The sequence below is a fragment of the Rhinopithecus roxellana genome, chromosome 4 (assembly GCF_007565055.1).
Source record: "Rhinopithecus roxellana isolate Shanxi Qingling chromosome 4, ASM756505v1, whole genome shotgun sequence".
In the NCBI taxonomy this organism is placed as follows: Eukaryota; Metazoa; Chordata; class Mammalia; order Primates; family Cercopithecidae; genus Rhinopithecus; species Rhinopithecus roxellana.
Genome location: NC_044552.1, coordinates 100,517,830 through 100,544,913, shown reverse-complemented (window position 1 = coordinate 100,544,913; position 27,084 = coordinate 100,517,830). Strand labels below are relative to the sequence as shown.

At 39.1% G+C, this 27,084-nt stretch overlaps 1 protein-coding gene across 2 annotated transcripts in view; it reads left to right on the top strand.

The window, feature by feature from the left end:
- Positions 1-23,610, top strand: part of HTR1E (5-hydroxytryptamine receptor 1E) — an 89,226-nt gene extending 65,616 nt beyond the window's left edge. For both annotated transcript variants that reach the window (XM_010387950.2, XM_010387951.2), the window contains exon 2: positions 22,043-23,610. In XM_010387950.2, the coding sequence (XP_010386252.1) occupies positions 22,228-23,325 (1,098 nt within the window). In that variant the 5' untranslated portion in view covers positions 22,043-22,227 and the 3' untranslated portion in view covers positions 23,326-23,610. The remainder of the gene's footprint in view (positions 1-22,042) is intronic.
- The last annotated feature ends 3,474 nt before the right edge of the window (positions 23,611-27,084 follow it).

The following is a 27,084-nucleotide window of genomic DNA, read 5'->3' as shown; positions in this document are numbered from 1 at the left end:
AAAAAATCCTCCATGAGTGTAGACATACAAGTCCTTAACAAAATACTATCAAAATAATTCAGCAATATATAAAAAGAATTATACAGCACAAACAAGTGAGATTTATTCTAGAAATGCAAGGCTGTATAATCCACCAGATTAACAAGCTATAGAAGAAAAATCACATGATCATATCAATCAACACAAAAATTATTTGACAAATTTTAACATTCATTCATTATAAAAAAGATTCTTATAAAAGTAGTAGTAGAGGAATACTTCCTTAACTTGATAAAGAACATTTACATGAAACCTAAAGCTAACATGATCCTTTTTTTTTATTATTATTATACTTTAAGTTCTAGGGTACATGTGCATAACGTGCAGGTTTGTTACATATGTATACTTGTGCCATGTTCGTGTGCTGCACCCATCAACTCATCAGCACCCATCAACTCATCATTTACATCAGGTATAACTCCCAATACAATCCCTCCCCCTTCCCCCCTCCCCATGATAGGCCCCAGTGTGTGATGTTCCCCTTCCCGAGTCCAAGTGATTTCATTGTTCAGTTCCCACCTATGAGTGAGAACATGCGGTGTTTGGTTTTCTGTTCTTGCGATAGTTTGCTGAGAATGATGGTTTCCAGCTGCATCCATGTCCCTACAAAGGACACAAACTCATCCTTTTTTATGGCTGCATATGTGCCACACTTTCTTAATCCAGTCTGTCACAGATGGACATTTGGGTTGATTCCAAGTCTTTGCTATTGTGAATAGTGCCGCAATAAACATACGTGTGCATGTGTCTTTATAGCAGCATGATTTATAATCCTTTGGGTATATACCCAGTAATGGGATGGCTGGGTCATATGGTACATCTAGCTCTAGATCCTTGAGGAATCGCCATACTGTTTTCCATAATGGTTGAACTAGTTTACAATCCCACCAACAGTGTAAAAGTGTTCCTATTTCTCCACATCCTCTCCAACAACTGTTGTTTCCTGATTTTTTAATGATTGCCATTCTAACTGGTGTGAGATGGTATCTCATTGTGGTTTTGATTTGCATTTCTCTGATGGCGAGTGATGATGAGCATTTTTTCATGTGTCTGTTGGCTGTATGAATGTCTTCTTTTGAGAAATGTCTGTTCATATCCTTTCCCCACTTTTTGATGGGGTTGTTTGTTTTTTTCTTGTAAATTTGTTTGAGTTCTTTGTAGGTTCTGGATATTAGCCCTTTGTTTGATGAGTAGATTGCAAAAATTTTCTCCCATTCTGTAGGTTGCCTGTTCACTCTGATGGTAGTTTCTTTTGCTGTGCAGAAGCTCTTTAGTTTAATTAGATCCCATTTGTCAATTTTGGCTTTTGCTGCCGTTGCTTTTGGTGTTTTAGACATGAAGTCCTTGCCCATGCCTATGTCCTGAATGGTATTACCTAGGTTTTCTTCTAGGGTTTTTATGGTATTAGGTCTAACATTTAAGTCTCTAACCCATCTTGAATTAATTTTCATATAAGGAGTAAGGAAAGGATCCAGTTTCAGCTTTCTACTTATGGCTAGCCAATTTTCCCAGCACCATTTATTAAATAGGGAATCCTTAATATGATTCTTAATAGAGAATAACTAAATGCTTTCTCTCTAAGATTAGGGAATAAGATAAAAATGTCTGCCCTTACTACTGATACTCAACATAGTACTGGTAGATCTAACCACTAAAATAAGACGAGAATAAAAAAGAAAAGATGTACATATGAGAAAGAAGAAATAAAAATGTTCCTATGTCAAATGACATAATCATTGATGAAGAAAATTTCAAATAATCTACAAAAAAACTCATAACTAATAAGTTAGTTCAGCAAGGTAGCATAATATAAAATCGATACAAAAAAGAAAAAATATTTTTATATCCTAAAAATATACATGTGAAAACTGAAATTTCAAACACAATGCCATTTGCAATTATTCCAAAATAAAATAAAATGGTTAGGTATAAATCTAACATAACATATGCAGGACTTGTATGCTGAAAATTACAAAATGCTAATGAAATGAATCAAAAAAGGCTTGGACAAAGAGAAAATAAGTTAAAAGATAGTAGACTTAAACCAAAGCATACCAATAATTACACTAAGTGTAAATAATGTAAACATCCCAACTAACAAGCAAAGAATGTCAGACTGGATAAAAATGCGAGATTCAATTACAGGCTAGCTATGAGAAACCTGCTTAATATAAAGACATAGATAGGTTAAAATAAAAGGATTAAAAAAAGGTATGTCATGCAAACATTAATTGAAAGAAGGTTGGAATAGCTATATTAATATTATACAAAGTAAACATCCGAACAGAGAATATTATCAGGGATAAATGGAGATTTACATAATGTTATAAGAATTATTCATAAAAAATAAGAATCCTAAATGTGTATATATCTAATGACAGAACTTCAAAATACATGACTCAAAAATTGACAGAACTAAAGGGAGAAATTGACATACCCACAATTATAGTTAGAGATTTTAACACAATTTCCTCAAGAATTGACAAAACAAGCTGACAAAACACTGATAGAGGTATATAAGATCTGAACAAAACTATCAAGCAAATTAGCTTATAGAACATTATGTGGAACAATCACAGAATACACATTATTTTGAAACATAAGTATAACATCACCAAGATAGACTACAAGCTGAGCCATAAAATGTCTCAATAAACTTCAATACATTAAAATCATACAGAATATATTCTATGAGCCTGAGTACAATAGAACTAAAAATACATTTTGAAAGAATCTATAAAATCCCTAAAAATTTTAAGTTAATAAATGCCTTCCTAAATATTGTGTAAGTCAAATAAGAAATCATGAAATTAGAAAATAGTTCTGACTAACAATGAAGATACAACATACTGAAATTTGTAGGATACAGCTAAAATAATGCTTAGAGCAAATGGATAATTCTAGGTGCTTATATTGTTACTGACAAAGTGTTTTAAACTAATTATCTTAGCTTTTTCATTAAGAGACAAGCAAAAAGATGATGAATTAAAGCAAAGTAAGTAAAAGGAAGGAAATAATAAATATAAAGACTGAAAGGAATAAAATAATAGATAATAATAGAGGAAATTAAGTCATTCAAAAGCTGGTTCTTTAAAAAGATCAATAAAATTGAAAAATTATTACTTAGACTGATCAAGAAAAAAGAGAAAACAACTGAAATTACCAAGATTAAGAATGAAAGAGGAAATATTACTATAGATATTATAAATAAAAGAATATGAAAGGAATATTGTTTTGAGTTTTTTGGGGGGATTTTGTTTTTGTTTTTATTTTTGTTTGTTTGTTTGTTTTGAGACAGAGTCTCGCCCTGTCGCCCAGGCTGGAGTGCAGTGGTGTGATCTCAGCTCACTACAACCTCTGCCTCCTGGGTTCAAATGATTCTCGTGCCTCAGCCTCCCAAGTAGCTGGGACTACAGGCACAGGTAACGACGTCAGGCTAATTTTTTTATTTTTAAGTAGAAACCAGGATTCTCCATGTTGGCCAGACTAGCCTCCAATTCCTGGCTTCAAGTGATCTGCCCACCTCAGCCTCCCAAAGTGCTGGGATTATAGGCATGAGCCACCGTGCCAGGCCAGTTTTGGGGTTTTCTGTTTTGTTTTTCAGAAATAGATTTTAAGATATACCAAATAAACTATACAGTTACCCTCTAACAATACAAAAAATTTTAAAATGAGGTTAAAGTATATAGCAAAAGTCAAATATGACAATACACCTGAATAATTTATAAAATAAGCCTTTTAATCCTAAATAACTAAAATGGGGAGACCTCATTGAGGGCTAACATACATAAGATGAGGACTAATAGCAAGAAACAATCCTAAACATTTTCCCATGTGACTAAGCCACAAAAAGCACCTTAGAAAAAACTATTAGAGTAATTTTTTTCTACTCAATTACCACCATCTTTTCATTTTCACCTTTTCCCTGATTTTCTCTACCAATGGTTTTTCTTTAGTTTGATCAGTTGAACCCAAAAGGTTTGGGACCTAAAATGAGTATCAACCCTTACTGGAATAGCACTTGGGAAATACAATCCTAGAAAAGGCAAATTTTTACCCGAGGTAGCTTGAAAAAGTTCAGCATCCATCCTCAATGTGACAGCGTCTCCCATGTTAATCAGTAGGTTAACAGCTGCACTTAGCTAGATTATATGACCCTGCATGATACTGGAATGCTCTCTGGTGAGGTGCTGCTATGTACGCAAACATCTGCCATGAAGCTTTCAATAAATACAAAGCATCATTTTAAACCACTTCAGTAGAATAAATTTTAAAAATATATCATTTCTACTGGCCTACCTTGCTTCTTGAGCTGGGTTGGGGTGCTATTCATGACCCAGAAGACATAACAGCTAATTTGTGGCTATTTCAAGCTCTTTAAACTTCAGCACTTCCCGCTCATCAAGCTTCAGCACCTTTTTGCAGCAATAATGGTATTTTCCATTAGCATTCCCACTGTCATGGGACCAACAACCCCAGGAACTGGAGTGATGTAACTGGCTTTTTTCCTGACTCCTTAAAATTCCACATCTCCAACCAACTTGGGTTTGCCAGTTATGGGATCTTGACCTCTATTTATTCCCATAACAATGACTGCTGAAAAGGGGGTCAATTCAGCAAGAAAATACAACAATTATAATATAAAATTATTTTTACAAAGAACTTCCAAAACCTAGAGAAAGATATCAATATTCAAGTACAAGAAGACAATTAAACACCAAGCAGATTTAACCCAAATAAGACCACCTCAAAGCATTTAATAATCAAACTCCCAAAGGATAAAGATTTTAAAAAGGATTCTAAAAGTAGAAAGAGAAAAGAAACAACAGACAATGGAGCTCCAATTATCTCCAGCAGCAGACTTTTCAGTGGAAACCTTACAGGCCAGGAGAGAGTGGCATGACATATGTAAAATGCTTGAAGGAAAACAACTTCTATCTTAAAAGAGTATGTCATGCAAAAATATCCTTCAAACATGAAATAGAAATAAAGACTTTCTCAGACAAACAATAGCTGAGAGATTTCATCAACACCAGACCTGTCCTACAAGAAATGTAAAGGAAGTTCTTCAATCTGAAAGGGGGACATTAATGAGCAATAATAAATCATCTGAATGTACAAAACTCACTGGAAATAGTAAGTACACAAACAAACACAATATTATAACACTATAATTGTGGTGTGTAAACTATTCATATCTTGAGTAGAAAGATTAAGAGATAAATCTATCAAAAATAATAACTACAACAACTGTCCAAGACAGTATAATAAGCTACAAATAGAAACAACAAAAAGTTTAAAAGTGGGGGATAAAGTTTACATGTAGCATTTTTATTATTTTTCTCTTTGCTTGTTAGCTTATTATTTATGAAATTAGTATTAAGTTGTCATCAGTTTAAAGTAATGGGCTATAAGGGATTATTTGCCAGCCTCATGGTAACCATAAATCAAAAAAATATATATAACAAAAACACAAACAAGAAAACACATAAAATTAAAACATACCACCAGAGGAAATCACATTTGCCAAAGACAGAAGGAAAAGAAGACCAGAAAACAACCAGAAACAAATCAAAAAATGGCAAGAGTAAGTCCTTACTTATGGATAATAACACTAAATGTAAATGGACTAAACTCTCTACTCAAAAGACAGAGTAGGTGAATGGATTTAAAAAACAAGACCCAACAATCTGGTGCCTACAAGAAACACACTTTGTTACTGAAACACCAGGACTTCTGTCTAGGTCCTGCGGCTTGCCACACAAAAAGCCAGTCACTGAGACTATGAGTATTGCCAAGGAAGAAGATTTTAATTGGGTGCTGCAGCCAAAGAGATGGGAGCTCAGTCTCAAATCCATCTCTCTGACTGACTAAAACTAGGGGTTTATATAGCAGGGAAGAAATGTAACAATGTGTAAGAAAGCAGGAACTAGAGAGTGGCAAGGAAACAATCATGACAAATGAAGCATCTGGCATCTTATTGTCTGGATGTAGTGATCTGGTGAGTTTCAGTCCTTTAATACTTTCTGTGAGAGGCCTGGAGGTCATTTCCTGAGGAAGGAACTCAGATAAAAATAAATACAAGTTTCAAGCTTTAAGACCAGAAGGATCAATTTTTATGTTTATCAAAAAAGAACTATCTATGAGACTATTGGGTCAGAGACTATTGGGTCGGAGACTAAGAAGGAACTGAGGGCCAGGCACAGTGGCTCAAGCCTGTAATTCCAGCACTTTAGGAGGCCAAGGCTGGCGAATCACCCAAGGTCAGGAGTTCGAGACCAGACTGGCCAACATGGCAAAACTCCATCTCTACTTAAAAATAAAAAAATTAGCCAGGCATGGTGGCACACACCTGTAGCCCTAGCTACTTGGGAGGCTGAGGCAGGAGAATTGCTTGAACATGGGATGCATAATTTGCAGTGAGCCGAGATAGCACCATTGCACTCCAGCCTGGGCAATAGAGTGAGACTCCATCTCAAAAAAAAAAAAAAAAAAAAAAAAAAAAAAAAAAAAAAAAAGAACGAAAAAGAAAAAAAGAAGGAAATAGAAAAGTTTCTTGAAGCAAATGAAAATAGAAAACATATCAAAACCTATGGGATGCAGCAAAAGCTTACAGCAATAAGTTCTTACAAGAAAAACATAGAAAAACCTCAAATAAACAACAATGTATCTTATACAACTAGAAAAGCAAAAGCAAACCAATCTCAAAATTATTATTAAAAAAGGAAATAATAAAGATCAGACCAGAAATAAGTTAAATTGAAACAAAAAATACAAAAAAATCAAAGAAATAAAAAGTTGTTTTTTAAAAAACGTAAACAAAATAGACAAACTATTAGTCAAACTAAGAAAAGGGAGAGAAAATCCAAATAATATCAGAGATGAAACAAGGAGACATTGCAACTGATATCAGAGAAATTCAAAAGATCATTAGAGGCTACTGTGTGCAACTATATGTCAATAAACTGGAAAACCTAAAAGAAACAGATAAATCCCCAGCCACATACAAACTACCAAGATTGAACCAAGCATAAATCCAAAATTTGATCAGACTAACAACAAGTAATGAGATCAAAGCTGTAATAAAAAGTTATCCCAGCAAAGGAAAATCCAAGGCGTGATGGCTTTGCTGCTCAATTTCACCAAACATTGAAAGGAGAACTAATACCAATTCTAGTCAAACTACACCAAAATATAGAGGAGGAGGAAATACTTCCAAATGTATTCTATGAAGCCAGTATTACCCTAATATGAAAACCAGACAAAGATATCAAAAAAAGAAGACTACAGACCAATATCCCTAATGAATGTTGATGGAAAAATCCTCAACAAAATACCAGTAAGCCACATTCAAGAACACAATAAGATCACTCATTATGACTAAGTGGGATTTATCCCTGGGATGCTAGAATGGCTCAACATATGCAAATTAATGAATGTGGTACATTGTATCAACAGAATAAAGGACAAAAACCATATGGTCGCTTCAGTTGATGCTGAGAGGAAGCTTCCAAAGTAAGAATCAGACAGGTACACTCGCTGTTCAGCAATATTCTATCTTCTGCAACCTCTGCTGCTGATACCCAAGCAAATAGGGTCTGGAGTGGACCTCAAGCAATCTCCAACAGACCTACAGCTGAGGGTCCTGACTGTTAGAAGGAAAACTATCAAACAGGAAGGACACCTATACCAAAACCCCATCAGTACGTCACCATCACCAAAGACCAGGGGCAGATAAAACCACAAAGATGGGGAAAAAGCAGGGCAGAAAAGCTGGAAATTCAAAAAATAAGAGCGCATCTCCCCCTGCAAAGGAGCACAGGCCATCGCCAGCAATGGATCAAAGCTGGTCAGAGAATGACTTTGACGAGATGAGAGAAGAAGGCTTCAGTCCATCAAACTTCTCAGAGCTAAAGGAGGAATTACGTACCCAGCGCAAAGAAACTAAAAATCTTGAAAAAAGAGTGGAAGAATTGACAGCTAGACTACTTAATGCAGAGAAGGTCATAAACGCAATGACAGACATGAAAACCATGACACGAGAAATACATGACAAATCCACAAGCTTCAGTAACCAACTCGATCAACTGGAAGAAAGAGTATCAGCGATTGAGGATCAAATGAATGAAATGAAGCGAGAAGAGAAACCAAAAGAAAAAAGAAGAAAAAGAAATGAACAAAGCCTGCAAGAAGTGTGGGATTATGTAAAAAGACCAAATCTACGTCTGATTGGGGTGCCTGAAAGTGGGGGGAAAATGGAACCAAGTTGGAAAACACTCTTCAGGATATCATCCAGGAGAACTTCCCCAACCTAGTAGGGCAGGCCAACATTCAAATTCAGGAAATACAGAGAATGCCACAAAGATACTCCTCCAGAAGAGCAACTCCAAGACACATAATTGCCAGATTCACCAAAGTTGAAATGAAGGAAAGAATCTTAAGGGCAGCCACAGAGAAAGGTTGGGTTACCCACAAAGGGAAGCCCATCAGATGAACAGCAGATCTCTCGGCAGAAACTCTACAAGCCAGAAGAGAGTGGGGGCCAATATTCAACATTCTTAAAGAAAAGAATTTACAACCCAGAATTTCATATCCAGCCAAACTAAGTTTCATCAGTGAAGGAGAAATAAAATCCTTTACAGATAAGCAAATGCTTAGAGATTTTGTCACTACCAGGCCTGCCTTACAAGAGACCCTGAAGGAAGCCCTAAACATGGAAAGGAACAACCGGTACCAGCCATTGCAAAAACACACCAAAATGTAAAGACCATCGAGGCTAGGAAGAAACTGCATCAACTAATGAGCAAAATAACCAGTTAATATCATAATGGCAGGATCAAGTTCACACATAACAATATTAACCTTAAATGTAAATGGACTAAATGCTCCAATTAAAAGACACAGACTGGCAAACTGGATAAAGAGTCAAGACCCATCAGTCTGCTGTATTCAGGAGACCCATCTAACATGCAGAGACATACATAGGCTCAAAATAAAGGGATGGAAGAAGATCTACCAAGCAAATGGAGAACAAAAAAAAGCAGGGGTTGCAATCCTAGTCTCTGATAAAACAGACTTTAAACCATCAAAGATCAAAAGAGACAAAGAAGGCCATTACATAATGGTAAAGGGATCAATTCAACAGGAAGAGCTAACAATCCTAAATATATTTACCCAATACAGGCACACCCAGATTCATAAAGCAAGTCCTTAGAGACTTACAAAGAGACTTAGACTCCCATACAATAATAATGGGAGACTTCAACACTCCACTGTCAACATTAGACAGATCAACGAGGCAGAAAGTTAACAAGGATATTCAGGAATTGAACTCATCTCTGCACCAAGCGGACCTAATAGACATCTATACAACTCTCCACCCCAAATCAACAGAATATACATTCTTCTCAGCACCACATCTCACTTATTCCAAAATTGACCACATACTTGGAAGTAAAGCACTCCTCAGCAAATGAACAAGAACAGAAATTATAACAAACTGTCTCTCAGACCACAGTGCAATCAAACTAGAACTCAGGACTAAGAAACTCAATCAAAACCGCTCAACTACATAGAAACTGAACAACCTGCTCCTGAATGACTACTGGGTACATAACGAAATGAAGGCAGAAATAAAGATGTTCTTTGAAACCAATGAGAACAAAGATACAACATACCAGAATCTCTGGGACACATTTAAAGCAGTGTGTAGAGGGAAATTTATAGCACTAAATGCCCACAAGAGAAAGCAGGAAAGATCTAAAATTGACACTCTAACATCACAATTAAAAGAACTAGAGAGGCAAGAGCAAACACATTCAAAAGCTAGCAGAAGGCAAGAAATAACTAAGATCAGAGCAGAACTGAAGGAGATAGAGACACAAAAAACCCTCCAAAAAATCAATGAATCCAGGAGTTGGTTTTTTGAAAAGATCAACAAAATTGACAGATGCTAGCAACACTAATAAAGAAGAAAAGAGAGAGGAATCAAATAGATGCAATAAAAAAATGATAAAGGGGATATCACCACGGACCCCACAGAAATACAAACTACCATCAGAGAATACTATAAACACCTCTACGCAAATCAACTAGAAAATCTAGAAGAAATGGATAATTTCCTGGACACTTACACTCTTCCAAGACTAAACCAGGAAGAAGTTGAATCCCTGAATAGACCAATAGCAGGCTATGAAATTGAGGCAACAATTAATAGCCTACCCACCAAAAAAAGTCCAGGACCAGATGGATTCACAGCTGAATTCTACCAGAGGTACAAGGAGGAGCTGGTACCATTCCTTCTGAAACTATTCCAAAAAATAGAAAAAGAGGGAATCCTCCCTAACTCATTTTATGAGGCCAACATCAGCCTGATACCAAAGCCTGGCAGAGACACAACAAAAAAAGAGAAATTTAGACCAATATCCCTGATGAACATCGATGCAAAAATCCTCAATAAAATACTGGCAAACGAGATTCAGCAGCACATCAAAAAGCTTATCCACCATGATCAAGTGGACTTCATCCCTGGGATGCAAGGCTGGTTCAGCATTCGCAAATCAATAAATGTAATCCAGCATATAAACAGAACCAAAGACAAGAACCACATGATTATCTCAATAGATGCAGAAAAGACTTTTGACAAAATTCAACAGCCCTTCATGCTAAAAACGCTCAATAAATTCGGTATTGATGGACCATACCTCAAAATAATAAGAGCTATTTATGACAAACCCACAGCCAATATCATACTGAATGGGCAAAAGCTGGAAAAATTCCCTTTGAAAACTGGCACAAGACAGGGATGCCCTCTCTCACCACTCCTATTCAACATAGTGTTGGAAGTTCTGGCTAGGGCAATCAGGCAACAGAAAGAAATCAAGCGTATTCAGTTAGGAAAAGAAGAAGTCAAATTGTCCCTGTTTGCAGACGACATGATTGTATATTTAGAAAACCCCATCGTCTCAGCCCAAAATCTCCTTAAGCTGATAAGCAACTTCACCAAAGTCTCAGGATACAAAATTAATATGCAAAAATCACAAGCATTCTTATACACCAGTAACAGACAAACAGAGAGCCAAATCAGGAATGAACTTCCATTCACAATTGCTTCAAAGAGAATAAAATACCTAGGAATCCAACTTACAAGGAATGTAAAGGACCTCTTCAAGGAGAACTACAAACCACTGCTCAGTGAAATAAAAGAGGACACAAACAAATGGAAGAACATACCATGCTCATGGATAGGAAGAATCAATATCGTGAAAATGGCCATACTGCCCAAGGTTATTTATAGATTCAATGCCATCCCCATCAAGCTACCAATGAGTTTCTTCACAGAACTGGAAAAAACTGCTTTGAAGTTCATATGGAACCAAAAAAGAGCCCGCATTGCCAAGACAATCCTAAGTCAAAAGGACAAAGCTGGAGGCATCATGCTACCTGACTTCAAACTATACTACAAGGCCACAGTAACCAAAACAGCCTGGTACTGGTACCAAAACAGAGATATAGACCAATGGAACAGAACAGAGTCCTCAGAAATAATACCACACATCTACAGCCATCTGATCTTTGACAAACCTGAGAGAAACAAGAAATGGGGAAAGGATTCCCTATTTAATAAATGGTGCTGGGAAAATTGGCTAGCCATAAGTAGAAAGCTGAAACTGGATCCTTTCCTTACTCCTTATATGAAGATTAATTCAAGATGGATTAGAGACTTAAATGTTAGACCTAATACCATAAAAACCCTAGAAGAAAACCTAGGTAATACCATTCAGGACATAGGCATGGGCAAGGACTTCATGTCTAAAACACCAAAAGCAACGGCAGCAAAAGCCAAAATTGACAAATGGGATATGATTAAACTAAAGAGCTTCTGCACAGCAAAAGAAACTACCATCAGAGTGAACAGGCAACCTACAGAATGGGAGAACATTTTTGCAATCTACTCATCTGACAAAGGGCTAATATCCAGAATCTACAAAGAACTCAAACAAATTTACAAGAAAAAAACAAACAACCCCATCAAAAAGTGGGCAAAGGATATGAACAGACATTTCTCAAAAGAAGACATTCATACAGCCAACAGACACATGAAAAAATGCTCATCATCACTCGCCATCAGAGAGATGCAAATCAAAACCACAATGAGATACCATCTCACACCAGTTAGAATGGCAATCATTAAAAAGTCAGGAAACAACAGGTGTTGGAGAGGATGTGGAGAAATAGGAACACTTTTACACTGTTGGTGGGATTGTAAACTAGTTCAACCACTATGGAAAACAGTATGGTGATTCCTCAGGGATCTAGAACTAGATGTACCATATGACCCAGCCATCCCATTACTGGGTATATACCCAAAGGATTATAAATCATGCTGCTATAAAGACACATGCACACGTATGTTTATTGCGGCACTATTCACAATAGCAAAGACTTGGAATCAACCCAAATGTCCATCTGTGACAGACTGGATTAAGAAAATGTGGCACATATACATCATGGAATACTATGCAGCCATAAAAAAAGGATGAGTTTGCGTCCTTTGTAGGAACATGGATGCAGCTGCAAAACATCATTCTTAGCAAACTATCACAAGAACAGAAAACCAAACACCGCATGTTCTCACTCATAGGTGGGAACTGAACAATGAGATCACTTGGACTCAGGAAGGGGAACATCACACACCGGGGCCTATCATGGGGAGGGGGGAGGGGGAAGGGATTGCATTGGGAGTTATACCTGATATAAATGATGAATCGATGGGTGCTGACGAGTTGATGGGTGCAGCACACCAACATGGCACTAGTATACATATGTAACAAACCTGCACAATATGCACACGTACCCTAGAACTTAATGTATAATAAAATTCTTTTTAAAAATTAAAAAAAAAAAGACTTGTATCCAGAGTACATAAACATCTTGTAAAACTCTATGCACTGTTTTGTTTGAGTTTATAAAATGGTAATGTTTTCTTGTTTATGAATATAATAACCTTGTAATAATCACGTCATATTCCAATCACAATTTAAATAAATAAAAAAAGAAAAAGAGAATAAAGAATCCCACACTGCAGTATCTCCTCTATATCTTCCCACTGCTTCTACTGAAGATCTAATTGGGAAACAGATCATCCACCCTTCTTTTTCCCTGGAGAGGCAAAGAAAAGTATTTCCAAAGGCTGAGAAAGTAAATTTAACAAACAGAAAAATAAAATTACTAATGTGAGGGCAAGGTGCCATTCCTGAAATAATAAAAAAGAAGAAATTGGTATGCATTGAAGCCTTCTTTAAATGATTGGAAGTAATTTGGGCAAAATGAGAACAACCAAAGAAGAGATGAAAGAATATTTATGGTGAATTAACAGTTATTGAAAACCAATAGATTAGCTAAGTTGGTGAAATTAAAAACGAACTGAGCATGCCACATACATCAATGTCCAAAAGCAGACATTCTCTGTGGGGAAAGGTGAGTGTTGACTCTTCCTGGAGACAAGAGGTCCTTCATAATTAAGTTCACAGGCACTGATTTTAGAGTATAAAATGCAGCTTGCTGATTAACACATGAAACAGAATTCCAGGCTGAATTATTATTTATATTTAAGAGCATCTTTTTAAACCTCTTAAATTAAGATAAATGTACAGTTTATTAAATTATTATAAGACAATCACCCCTGCAAACCACTACCCAGATCAAGAAATATAACTTAACTGAATACAGAAGCTATGTCTCAATCACAATCGTGTTTCTCCCCATAAAAATAACCATCCTCCTTATGTTTAAGCTTCCTTGAAAGTTACATCACTCAAATACATATCCCTGATAATGATAGTTTTGGTTTGCTTGCTTTTATTTTTATGTATCTTTTAAGTCCCTTCTAGTCTATGTGCCACACTTCCCATCGCCCTCCTTGTCTGCAACTTATTTTTGAAGAAATTGGGTGATTTAACCCATGAATTTTTTTACAGTTTGGATTCCAATGATTGCATAATCATAAGGTAGTGTTAGTTTCTTGATTCTCTGTGGTTTCTTTAAAGTAGTTATTGGTCTAAGATGCTTAAACTTTTAATACATTGACTTTAGACAGCTTCAATGCCATTTGCAATAGCTATTATATGACCTCTGAATTTTTGGTAGGCAAGAGGTAGAGCAATTGCAACTCAGAACATCACGTGGAGCCAGGAAATGCTGCTAGGAGAGAGGGTAGCTAAGCTGACAGAATTGAGGGCAGTTTTCCTGGCTGGGTTTAGAGGCCATGTGCAAAACAGAAACATTGTAGCAGGAGGGAATGACTTATCAAAGGGAAGTGGTATCTGGAAGTGTCTAGGAAGGGACAGAAGTCAGGACTTACACAGGTTGGGAAAATACTGGGAACTAAATAGAGAAAGGCAAGTATACCCTGGGGTCCTTCAAAGCAGTTCAGGAAAATATTCTCTAAATGATGGTGATTACAAGCAAAGTAAATGAGTTGATCAGGAATGCTCCAGGTCCACCAGCATGTTAAACTTTTAATGGTTGAGATGTTATAGAATATTTTCTGATAATTCAAAGTCTTAGCAAAACTTTGTGGTAAGGATATTTGTCCCATATTTCAGATAACTCAAAAAATGCCAGGAAAGAGGAGTATGTCAACAAGCAATGTTACATGTATGGCTGGATGCTATTTTCTACTTTTTCTCTTTCCCTCAGTCAAGCATGTGGCCTGGTTTATGCTTCCTTACCTCACAGATATTTCAGAAAGCAGAAGTGTCAGACAATAATCCCTATTTATGTTCTCAAAGCCAAGCCCATAGGAGATCTATTAATAAAAGATTTGTAAATAAGCAAAAAAAGAAAAGAGAGCTTTTACAAGGTGGCTGAAAGGGTTAGGAAAAAAAAAGTTGGAAGGAAGAAAGGAATTTCTCCCATGGTCTACATACCTATCCCCCGAAAAATGGAGGGACAGAAAAGATCCCGGGAGTCTAAGAATTGGGCCAGAAGTTCTGAAAGTCCCTTGGAGAGTCTATAATATTTTTAAAAGGGATAAATGCATGGTGTGGCTAGGGACTTAGGGCCTAGGCATGGGGTTCCCAACATTGGGACATTTCCTAAGAATGTTAGGGAGGCAGTCTGGATCTGAAAGAACTGTAGGAGTGGGGACAGTAAATATATTACCAGGGACTTTCTCTGTGCATGCGACACCTGAAACCTCTCTCCCCAATCAAACCTCAACGCCTGACCCTGCATAATCCTCCAGAGACTTGGGGATGTGGTTGGGATTAGAGAAAGTCTCAAGCATGAGAAGTGAGAAGCTTAGAGGCAGCAATTAGGTTGACACATGGTCTCGCTTATAACTGGGAGCTAAATATCGAATAACACATGAACACAAAGAAGGGAGCAATAGACCCAAGGGCCTACATGAGGGTAGAGGGTGAGTGGAGGGTGAAGACTGAAAAACGACCTTTCGTGTACTATGCTTATTACCTAGGTGGTGAAATAATCTGTACACCAAACCCTGTGACACGCAGTTTACCCATGGAACAAATCCGCACTTGCGCCCTCAAAACCTAAAATAAAAGTTGGAAAGAAAAAAAAAAACAAAGAATGAAATTAAGTTGGCTTATTTTTAATAGGCTTTTATTACACATCAGAGTTTGTGGGATGAAATTTGTCTCCATTACCCAATGCAGAAAACACTGAGGAAATTCATATAACAAATGACCTCAAACACTTACATAGCACTTACTATGTATTAGGCGTTGTTCTCAGCTTCTATGTGTATTAACACATTTGATCTTCACATTACCTTAATCTTAGAGAAAGATGTCATTACTCCTGATTTAAAGAGGAGGAAATTGAAGCAGGCTAAGGTTAAAGAACATGCTTAGGATTACACCGCAGCTGACAGGTGGCAGAGTCAGCATTCAGAGTCCATGTGGGTAGTCACCACTCCAAGCTTCTTCTCCAAAACCGCTGACTCAGGCACACTTTTTAGGTTAAAGTAAATCAGGACTTATGAAGTGCATGTCAGTTTTCTATTGGAGGAACCAGATCCAAAATATAAAACCCTCTTTAAGAGAATTTTTAAGATGAGCAGGTGCCAGCTGACTCCTCCTTCTTGGTAATGCTTAGGTGCTTTGGAAACTCTTCCTGGATGAGGAAGAGATTCTTGTCCCTCTTCATCTGCTGCAAAGGACAAACCCCTGAAGAATAGTATGCCAGAGTCAGCCTTAACATCTGTCATCCCTGTAACCTCCTCTCCCTGGTGCTCTGACCTTCACTGGGATGGTATAGCAGAGGCTCCAGAGTATCCCAGGAAATGAGGAGCAGCATACACTGACCAGTTTGGTTTAGAGTAATTCTCTCTTATTTGTAATGTTTATGAAAAACCATTTAAATATGGCCTTGGACGTCATGATATTTTTTATGTCACAATAAAGTGGAAATTTAAAGTTACAAATCCTCAAAAAGGTCCTCCATCAACTCCTCACAGGATGTATCCATTTTTAGCTCTGATTATTGCAGTTAACTTTCCATTCTGGTGGACTGATAAAAGTCTGGTGTGTTGATATTAGTATTTGGCTTTGTTCTGCAGAATGTATTTTGAGTTGAGTGTTATTATAGTCCCTCCTCCCATACTATGTGAAAAGCTGAAGAGGCTGAACAGATTCCCAGGTGCTATTTAACCAGCTCTGTTCTACTTAGAAATCATACCATGGAGTTGGTAGTGGTTAAGGTAGTGGTTAGAAAACCACTAAGGAATTGGTAGTGGTTAGAAAACCACGTGTTATTTTCCTGAGAAGTTAAAGAAACTCAACACAATTGAGGTTGAATCATTTCTTGAGTATGGCTATTATCTTTGACATCTTCACTGCCCCCACATGATCCCGAAAATTGCTCAAGGAACTCTACTTCACTGACGCCCCCAGGCCCCATTGACCACTCTCATCAGCCTCCCCCATTACTGCTTTTCTTCTTCCTCTTTTACATTTCACTCACTCCAAAAATGCTCTGTCCCAATATAAAGGATACTGAGTGTAGTAGCAAAGAAAACTGTAAATAGCCTAGTTTAAAAAGACGATCTCTCTTCAAAACAAAACAAAAAAAATTCACTCCACATTCTTCTCCATAGCTATTATTTCTCTACTCCCCATTTCAGCAAAGCACTTGAAATAACCTTTCTCATTTATTGTCTATCTTATCTTCTCTCATTCTTTCTTGAAACCCCCACCTTCAGCCTTTTACCTCCACTGCTTCACCAAGTTGCCCTTGTCAAGGGCATAGATGTTATCCTATTGCCTAGCCCAGTGGTCAAGTCCCCATCACCCTTGAATCATCAGTAGTATTTATGCAGCTTTATAAGCTTTCTTCACTTGGTCTTGGAATAAAATTACTTCTCATCATTCTCTTCCACCTCAGTGACTGTTATTCTCTGTCTGCTTTGCTGGTTCCTTCTTACCAAATTGACCTTTAAAAAGAGGCCAGGCACAATGGCTTATGCCTATAATCCCAGCACTTTGGGAGGTCAAGGAGGGCAGGTCACTTGAGCCAAGGAGTTCAACACCAGCCTGGGTAACATGGTATGGTAAAACACATCTCTACAAAAAAACAAATACAAACTAACCGGGTGTCGTTTTGTGTGCCAGTAGTCCCAGCTACTCAGGAGGCTAAGTTGGGATGATCACCTGAGCCTGGGAAGGTGGAGGCTTCAGTGAGGCATAATTGTGCCACTGCATTCCAACCTGGGCAACAGAGTGAGACCCTATCTCAAAAACAGTAAAGAGCTCCAGGGCCCAGTTCTCAGAATTGTTCAATCCGTAATTGCTCTGCAGTTAGGTCTTCCTGGGCCTGATCTCACCTAGCCATTTTAAAGAATGTGTTATATGTGTTATTATGGGACAAACTTCAAAATATATTTGTTAAATGAAAAAAAGATGGAAGACGGCAAGCTAGGTGTGTGCAGGAGTTTGGGGTGACTGATAACACAGGGATACAAAATCTAACTCTTACTCTGAAAGGCTTGGGCACAAAATAAACCAGGAAGTCATGTTAAGAGCTAAAAAAGTAGCTCTCAACCTGTAATATTTTTACTAATTTAACTAGAATTAGTCCAAAACGTGAATCAGGCATACATCCCACCCACTAGAAATGTATAGTCTGTTGGGGAGAATAAAAAAATAAATAGTCACAAAATAAGGAAGAAAATGTCACCAGAGAGATGACAGGAGTTATGGGGGCTCAGATAAACAGAGCAGATTTAAAAGTACTATAAAGCTGAATTATTTCTGATGTTTTTAAACTGCATGCTTTCAAAATCACTACATTTCCTAATTACCTCTACTATAAATTGAAATTTCTAAAGTTTTCCTTATCAATGCTACTCTCTATACTCTCAATCTTACAACCAGAATGGAAAAGTCTTTTTATTGAGAACCATTCTACCCAATAAATCTCTAGAACCCAAGGAAAACATAACCAAGGATTAGTACATGCACAAAAAATGAAACAACTTTTTTCATTCAATTAGAGAGAAAGAGGTCAACGTGAAGAAACTTTGACCATGCAACACAGGGAACAATGGAGAGAGGTCGGTCCAAGCAGCTAGTAGATGGCACCGCTGGAATCTGAACCCAGGTCTGTCTGATTCCAAAGCCCACAATCTCCATTTTACAGTCTACCTCAGATACAAATGCAAGTTTAAACTGTTTGTAAAAAGAGGGGAAAGGTACCAGTAGAGAAGAAAATATTCAGTCTACAAAAGAGAGGGGGGGGTTGTTCATAGAATTAGCCCCATGGAAGAACTAGAGAAACACAAGAGTCACAGAATAGTAGGTGTAGTCATAGAAATGCTGTGAGTGCATAATGGAAACAGAGAGGCTAAAAGATTGTCATTTAATTACGAAAAGATACAAACTGTCTTGAAAACAATTGACACATTTGTGGTCTTCAGTGAACATCTTGTTTTCTTTTACTTTCTATATCTGAAGGCTAAATGTCACCTATCTCTCCCCCTTCTTGGTTTTTGCTCTATGAGCAGAAGAAATTAAAACTAGGGCTAGATCTTATCCACAGGCTGGAGGTTTTTATTCCTGCCACCTATCTCCAAACCACCCAAAGACTCCCTCCAACATTCACACCCTCTTACACATGTGCCTCACCTGCTCCTGCCTCCATCCCTTGCTGAAATCACTGTCTGTTAAATCTTATGCACATCAATCTATATCTCTTCTTAAAACTGCTAACGTTTCCTTGAAGTCTTCCTGGACCAAATTCCGTGGAGTCAAATCATAGGATTTGATAAGCCTTCTATCCAGCAGTCATTAACTGTGAGTATTTCCATGTAATTTTGATTGTTGTGTTCTCATGAATATACATTTGTATTTGACTTTATATTTCTATAAAAATGGCACTAGCTCATTGACTGACCAGCTTAATCACAGCTATCTTGGAGAGAATGAGAGAGAAGAGAGGAGAAGAGGAGAGGAGAGGAGAGGAGAGGAGAGGCGAGGAGAGGAGAGGAGAGGAGAAGAGAAGAGAACAGAGAAGGAGAGAAGAGAAGAGAAGAGAAGCGAAGAGAAGAGGGAAGAGAAGAGAGAGAAGAGAAGAGAAGAGAAGAGAAGAGAAGAGGAAGAAGGAGGAGGAGGAGGGGAAGAGAGGAGAGGAGAAAGGAGGGGAGGTGAGGGGAAAGAAGAGGAGATCGAGAGAAGAGCATGAAGAAGAAAGAAGAAGGGAGAAGGAGGAGAAGGAGAAGAAGAAGAAAAGAAGAGGAAGAAGAAGGAGGAGGAGGAGGGAGAAGAAGAAGGGCAGGGGGAAGGAAAGAGGGAAGGAAGGAAGGAAAGGAAGGGAAGGGAAGGGAAGGGAAGGGCAGCCACAAATGTTAAGTGAAACAAAATACTTTTTTTAATATAGACATCTTTAGTTTGGTGATGATGCTGTTTCACAGTTGATTTATTGTATTACTCAGAGAATAATTTTCCACAAATATCAATGTAATGTTATATGCTTTTCTCCAAAGAAAAATAGAACAGTATGATGCAGAAAATGTTAGAAATAATTAGACAAAGTTGTGTAATCCCACTGTGACACTTCCATACCTTTGGAGTTTAATATTTACTGTGAAAGTTTTGTTTTTGTTTTTGTTTTTGTTTTTGTTTTTGAGACAGTCTCACTCTGTCACCCAGGCTAGAGTGCAGTTGCACGATGTTGGCTCACTGAAACCTCCATCTCCCAGGTTCAAGCGATTCTCATGCCTCAATCTCCCAAGTAGCTGGGACTACAGGTGTGTGCCACCACACACCTAGGTAATTTTTGTACTTTTAGTAATGATGAGGTTTCGCCATATTGGCCAGGCTAGTCTCAAACTCCTGACCTCAGGTGATCTGCACACCTCGAACTCCCAATGTGCTGGGATTACAGGTGTGAGCCACCACGCCCAGCCTATTTACTGTGAGAGTTTAAAATCTAATTTGAAAGCTGCTTCTTATAAGCAATATAATTTTTTCTTTAATGTAATGATCCCAGAATTTTTAATGTTACATAATATGAATACATATTTTCAAATGCAAAAAAAAAGCCTTTTTACATATAAACATGTATAAAAGAATAAATATAATAAGAAATTAATTGGGGTGGCAAAGTACATTTAAAATTTGGTGATGTTTTTGTCAAAAACGGTTTGAACAAATTTACAAGAAAAAAACAACCCCATCAAAAAGTGGGCAAAGGATATGAACAGACACTTCTCAAAAGAAAACATTTATGCAGCCAACAAACATGAAAAAAAGCTCATCATCACTGTCATTAGAGAAATGCAAATCAAAACCACAATGAGATACCATCTCAGCCCAGTTAGAATGGCAATCATTAAAAAGTCATCATTCTGAGCAAACTATCGCAAGGACAGAAAAACCAAACACTGCATGTTCTCACTCATAGGTGGGAATTGAACAATGAAAATATTTGGACACAGAGCAGGGAACATCACACACTGGGCCCGCTATGGGGGAGGGATAGCATTTAGAGAAATACCTAATGTAAATGACAAGTTAATGGGTGCAGCAAACCAACGCGGCACATGTACACATATGTAATACACCTGCACGTTGTGCACATGTACCCTAGAACTTAAAGTATAATAATAATAAAAAAAAAAAGGTCAGGAAACAACAGATGCTGGAGAGGATGTGGAGAAATAGGAATGCTTTTACACTGTTGGTGGGAGTGTAAATTAGTTCAACCATTGCGGAAGACAGTGTGGTGATTCCTCAGGGATCTAGAGCCAGAAATACCATTTGACCCAGCATTCCCACTACTGGGTATATACCCAAAGGACTATAAATCATTCTACTATAAACACACATGCACACATATGTTTACTGCAGCACTGTTTACAATAGCAAAGACTTGGAACCAACTCAAATGCCCATCAATGATAGACTGGATAAAGAAAATGTGGCACATATACACCATGGAATACTACGCAGTCATAAAAAAGGATGAGTTCATGTCCTTTGCAGGGACATGGATGAAGCTGGAAACCATCATTCTCAACAAACTAACACAGGAACAGAAAACCAAACACCGTGTGATCTCACTCATAAGTGGGAGTTGAACAATGAGAACACAGGGACACAGGGAGGGGAACATCACACACCAGGGCCTTTTGAGGGTTGAAGAGCTAGGGGAGGGATGGCATTAGGAGAAATACCTAATGTAGATGATTGGTTGATGGATGCAGCAAACCACCATGGCACGTGTATACCTATGTAACAAACCTGCATGTTCTGCACATGTATCCCAGAACTTAAAATATAATTTAAAAAAAAAAAACAGTGTGAAAACTTCCCTGAAGTGAAAAAGTATCCTTTGAGGAACAATGTAAAGATGAGCTCAAATTCCACAGGAAAGAGAAAATTAAAATTTATAAAGAATTTATAAATATCAAACTATTTTCATGTTTTCCAGGAAAAGTGTGGCTTTCTCATTCATTAACCAATAGCATAATATTTTCCAGGAACCTTCAGTCAGAAGAAATGCTGTGGCCCTTCCCTTTACCAACAGAAAATGGAACACAAAAGACCACATAGCTGAACAAATTACAGCCTCCTTACAAGTGAGAAACCTTCAAGGCTACGTAGTTTTCAGCCAAAGAAAAATAACCAACAGCTTCTCCACAGTGTAGACTGAAACAGGGAAAACATGAACATCACAAACTGTACCACAGAAGCCAGCATGGCTGTGAGGCCCAAGACCATCACTGAGAAGATGCTCATTTGCATGACTCTGGTGGTCATCACCACCCTCACCACGTTGCTGAACTTGGCGGTGATCATGGCTATCTGCACCACCAAGAAGCTCCACCAGCCTGCCAACTACCTAATCTGTTCTCTGGCCGTGACGGACCTCCTGGTGGCCGTGCTCGTCATGCCCCTGAGCATCATGTACATTGTCATGGACCACTGGAAGCTTGGATACTTCCTCTGTGAGGTGTGGCTGAGTGTGGACATGACCTGCTGCACCTGCTCCATCCTCCACCTCTGTGTCATTGCCCTGGACAGGTACTGGGCCATCACCAATGCTATTGAATACGCCAGGAAGAGGACGGCCAAGAGGGCGGCGCTGATGATCCTCACCGTCTGGACCATCTCCATTTTCATCTCCATGCCCCCTCTGTTTTGGAGGAGCCACCACCGCCTAAGCCCTCCCCCTAGCCAGTGCACTATCCAGCACGACCATGTTATCTACACCATTTACTCCACGCTGGGCGCATTTTATATCCCCTTGACTTTAATACTGATTCTCTATTACCGGATTTACCACGCGGCCAAGAGCCTTTACCAGAAAAGGGGATCAAGTCGGCACTTAAGCAACAGAAGCACAGATAGCCAGAATTCTTTTGCAAATTGTAAACTTACACAGACTTTCTGTGTGTCTGACTTCTCCACTTCAGACCCTACCACAGAGTTTGAAAAGTTCCATGCCTCCATCAGGATTCCACCCTTCGACAATGATCTAGATCACCCGGGAGAACGCCAGCAGATTTCTAGCACCAGGGAACGGAAGGCAGCGCGCATCCTGGGGTTGATTCTGGGCGCATTCATTTTGTCCTGGCTGCCATTTTTCATCAAAGAGTTGATTGTGGGTCTGAGCATCTACACCGTGTCCTCCGAAGTGGCCGACTTTCTGACGTGGCTCGGTTATGTTAATTCTCTGATCAACCCTCTGCTCTATACGAGTTTTAATGAAGACTTTAAGCTGGCTTTTAAAAAGCTCATTAGATGCCGAGAGCATACTTAGACTGTAAAAAGCTAAAAGGCACGACTTTTACCAGAGCCTCATGAGTGGATGGGGGTAAGGGGTGCAACTTATTAATTCTTGGACATACTTGGTTCAGGAGAGTTTGTAAGTATGTGTGGTCTTGTTTTCTTGTTTGTTTGTTTTGTTCTGTTTTGTTTGAGGATTATTTGGTGTGCTGTTTTCTACCTCTGGTCTTATCTGTGATACATAATTTCAAATAAACATTATCATACAAAAACATAAATTTTGTAGAAGTAATAATAAGATGAAATAGTAAATACTTTTTATGGGCTTGGGTTTTTTTAGCCATTTCAGTTACCCTGCAATTAAAGAATGCCAAAAAAATCTTTATTTGCAGAATTTCTTATTACTTATAAATTAAATACTTGATAATGCCCTCTATGGCATTAAATCTGAGATTACGGCTCTATCTGCATACATATTCCAGTGGGAATTGCATGACTACGTAAAGAATTAAAAGAAAGTGATGTGCTGTCATCTACTGCTTGCAGACCTGAGCTAAAGTCGTTTACTGTAGCACTATGACTATATAGCCTATTCCTTTCAGGTAAAAACAGTACAGTTGGCTTGTCCTTTTTAGTTCATGATTAAATAAACTTCCTCATTTTCTAAAATGGAAATACCTGGAATAAATGCACTGGCACTTTTCTGTCTTTTACTATGAATATAAAACATAAAGCAAATAAGAAATCATCTAAATCTACTTTGGTCAGTGTGTTGCGGTATTACCTGATAGACACATTGGGTCTCCTCCAATTCTAAAATCTATCCCAGCTAAGCCTCCCATATACACTTTCACTGTAGCAGGGCTAAGGTGGGAGTACATGTCAAATTTGGAAGACTTTTTAAGAAGCTTAATGAGGTGCAGTGATCAAATGACAGAATATATTATCTGAAGAACTTCATTGGAGAATATTACTCATTAAATTAACAGTTGCGGCTGGGCATGGTGGCTCATTCCTGTAATCCCAGCACTTCAGAAGGCCGAGGCAGATGCATCACCTGAGGTCAGAAGTTCAAGACCAACCTGGCCAAGATGGTGAAACCCCATATCTGCTAAAAATGCAAAAATTAGCTAGGCATGGTAGCACGTGCCTGTAATCCCAGCTACTCGGGAGGCTGAGGTAGGAGAATCACTTGAACTTGGGAGGCAGAGGTTGCACTGAGCAGAGATCATGCCACTGCACTCCAGCCTGGGCAACAGAGTGAGACCCTGTCTCAAAAAAAAAAAAAAAAATTGCTGGTTGTGCTCTTGGGGAAAAAAAGTAAAAGTTGAAAATCTGTGTTTACACCAAAGGCCACTCATCAGGATATGAGAATGAAATTGTGTCTCCCAGAATAACTATGGCTTCCGTGTCAGACTCTACCCTGGGACCAGGAGGCTGCAGATGGGACCTGAGGCCATGGGTGTGGCCCGAGAAGGAGTGACTGCTATAGTCACATGGAGGAGTACACCATTACAAAGTCAAGAGTGAGGGCAGAAGGACGGAAAGTTTGTACATTCTTGCATACTCCTAAGTAGGTGACCGTTCTCAACCTCTGCTCCTAGTCTGTCATCCACAGCCTCTCCCTATCTCTTCACTCTTCTTTGTAGGGAAAAGACATTGATTTGCCTCCTTTCCACTTCCGTGATTTTAGTCCTTCAATCTATCCCCTCTCAACCTTTCCAGAATCTTGCTTCTTACACCCAGCCTCCCTCTGCACCTTCCTTTCTCCCTCCCCATCTCAACACTTTTCCTCCCCACTCCTCTTTAATCTCATCTATTACTTTGCTCAAAACTCTTGGACACAAAAATCAACTTCCTCTGGCCCTACTTCCCCATAAGCTCCTACTTCATCTCTCCCTTAACTCTCTCACCTGGGTTTCTCCAATCATTAATCCACTCATTCTGCATCCACTTCTCACCTTCCACTGACTTTTCTATCCTTTTCCATCTGAGTATACCCTAGTTCTCCCAAACTTATCTCCCGAAAGTCACTGGACACTTGCCAGTAGCCCTTCTCTGCATCTCTACCTGTTATTCTCTCATCAGTTACAACAGCTAACCATTCCTTTCATGTTTAAGCCCATACCTTCCAGGATATTTTGCTCTCCTGGTTCTCCAACTACCTCCTTGTCTCTTTATTCTTTGTCTCCTTTCCTTCCTCCTGGGGCTTTGTCCTCAGCAATCACCTCCTATAGCTCTATATGCCATCCCAACTTTGGCCATTTCAACAATTAGTTTCATGCCTGTAGCTCCCAAATTTGTGACTTTAGTCCTGATCTTTCTCTTAAACTGCAGACCCATAAGTTACATCTGGTGAGCCTCTCCCTATGAATATTTCTTTGGTACCTCAAACACAGCCTTTCTATACTTAACTCAGGATAATTTCCCCACACTCAAGCCTTCTCCTCTTTCTACCTTCTCAGTCTCAGATAAGAGAATTACCATGCTTTTTATTGTTCCTATTAGATGAATGTTATTCTCTCTCTTTGTCTCAGGTCTCCAACATCCAGATAGTCCTGAAGTCTTGTCCATTTACCTCTACAGAAACATGTGTTTATGCCACCTTGCTCTCCAATAAGTTAGTCCTCTCCCCTAGATCAAATGTTATTTGATCCACCTGCCTCTGGATTCTCCCACCTGCAACTCGGCCCCCACACATCTCCCAGTGTGAGTTTCTCACTGAGGCATCTCCAGACTAGCCACATTAGCAGCACCTGAGAACTTGTTAGAAATGCAAAATCAAGGGCCCCATTCAAGACCTACTGAATCAAAAATTAAGAGTGGAGCCCATTAATCTCTGTTTTAATAAGCCCTCCAGGAGATTCTGATACAAGCTAAAGTTTGAGTCACTATTTTAGAGCATACAGGGGGGCGGAGAAAGATGGCCGAATAGGAACAGCTCCAGTCTCCAACTCCCAGCGCCAGCGACACAGAAGACCGGTGATTTCTGCATTTTCAACTGAGGTACTGGGGTCATCTCACTAGGGAGTGCTGGACAATCGGTGCTGGTCAGCTGCTGCAGCCTGACCAGTGAGAGCTGAAGCAGGGTGAGGCATCGCCTCACCTGGAACTGCAAGGGGGAAGGGAATCCGTTTTCCTAGCCAGGGGAACTGAGACACACAACACCTGGAAAATCGGGTAACTCCCACCCCAATACTGCGCTTTAAGCAGACAGGCACACCAGGAGAATATATCCCTACCTGGCCGGGAGGGTTCCATGCCCACGGAGCCTCCCTCACTGCTAACACAGCAGTCTGCTGCGATCTATCCGCAAGGCAGCAGCCAGGCTGGGGGAGGGGCGCCCGCCATTGCTGAGGCTTAAGTAGGTAAACAAAGCCGCTGGGAAGCTCGAACTGGGTGGAGCTCACAGCAGCTCAAGGAAGACAGCCTGTCTCTGTAGTCTCCACCTCTGGGGACAGCACACAGCTGAAGACCAACAGGGGAAGCAGCGGGGGCCGGTGCAGACGCGAACAACTCTGTCTGACAGCTTTGGGGAGAGCCGTGGATCTCCAACGCGGAGGTTGAGATCTGAAAACGGACAGACTGCCTGCTCAGGTGGGTCCCTGACCCCTGAGTAGCCTAGCTGGGAGATATCCCCCACTAGGGGCAGTCTGACACCCCACACCTCACAGGGTGGAGTACACCCCTGAGAGGAAACTTCCAAAGGAAGAATCAGACAGGTACACTCGCTGTTCAGCAATATTCTATCTTCTGCAACCTCTGCTGCTGATACCCAGGCAAACAGGGTCTG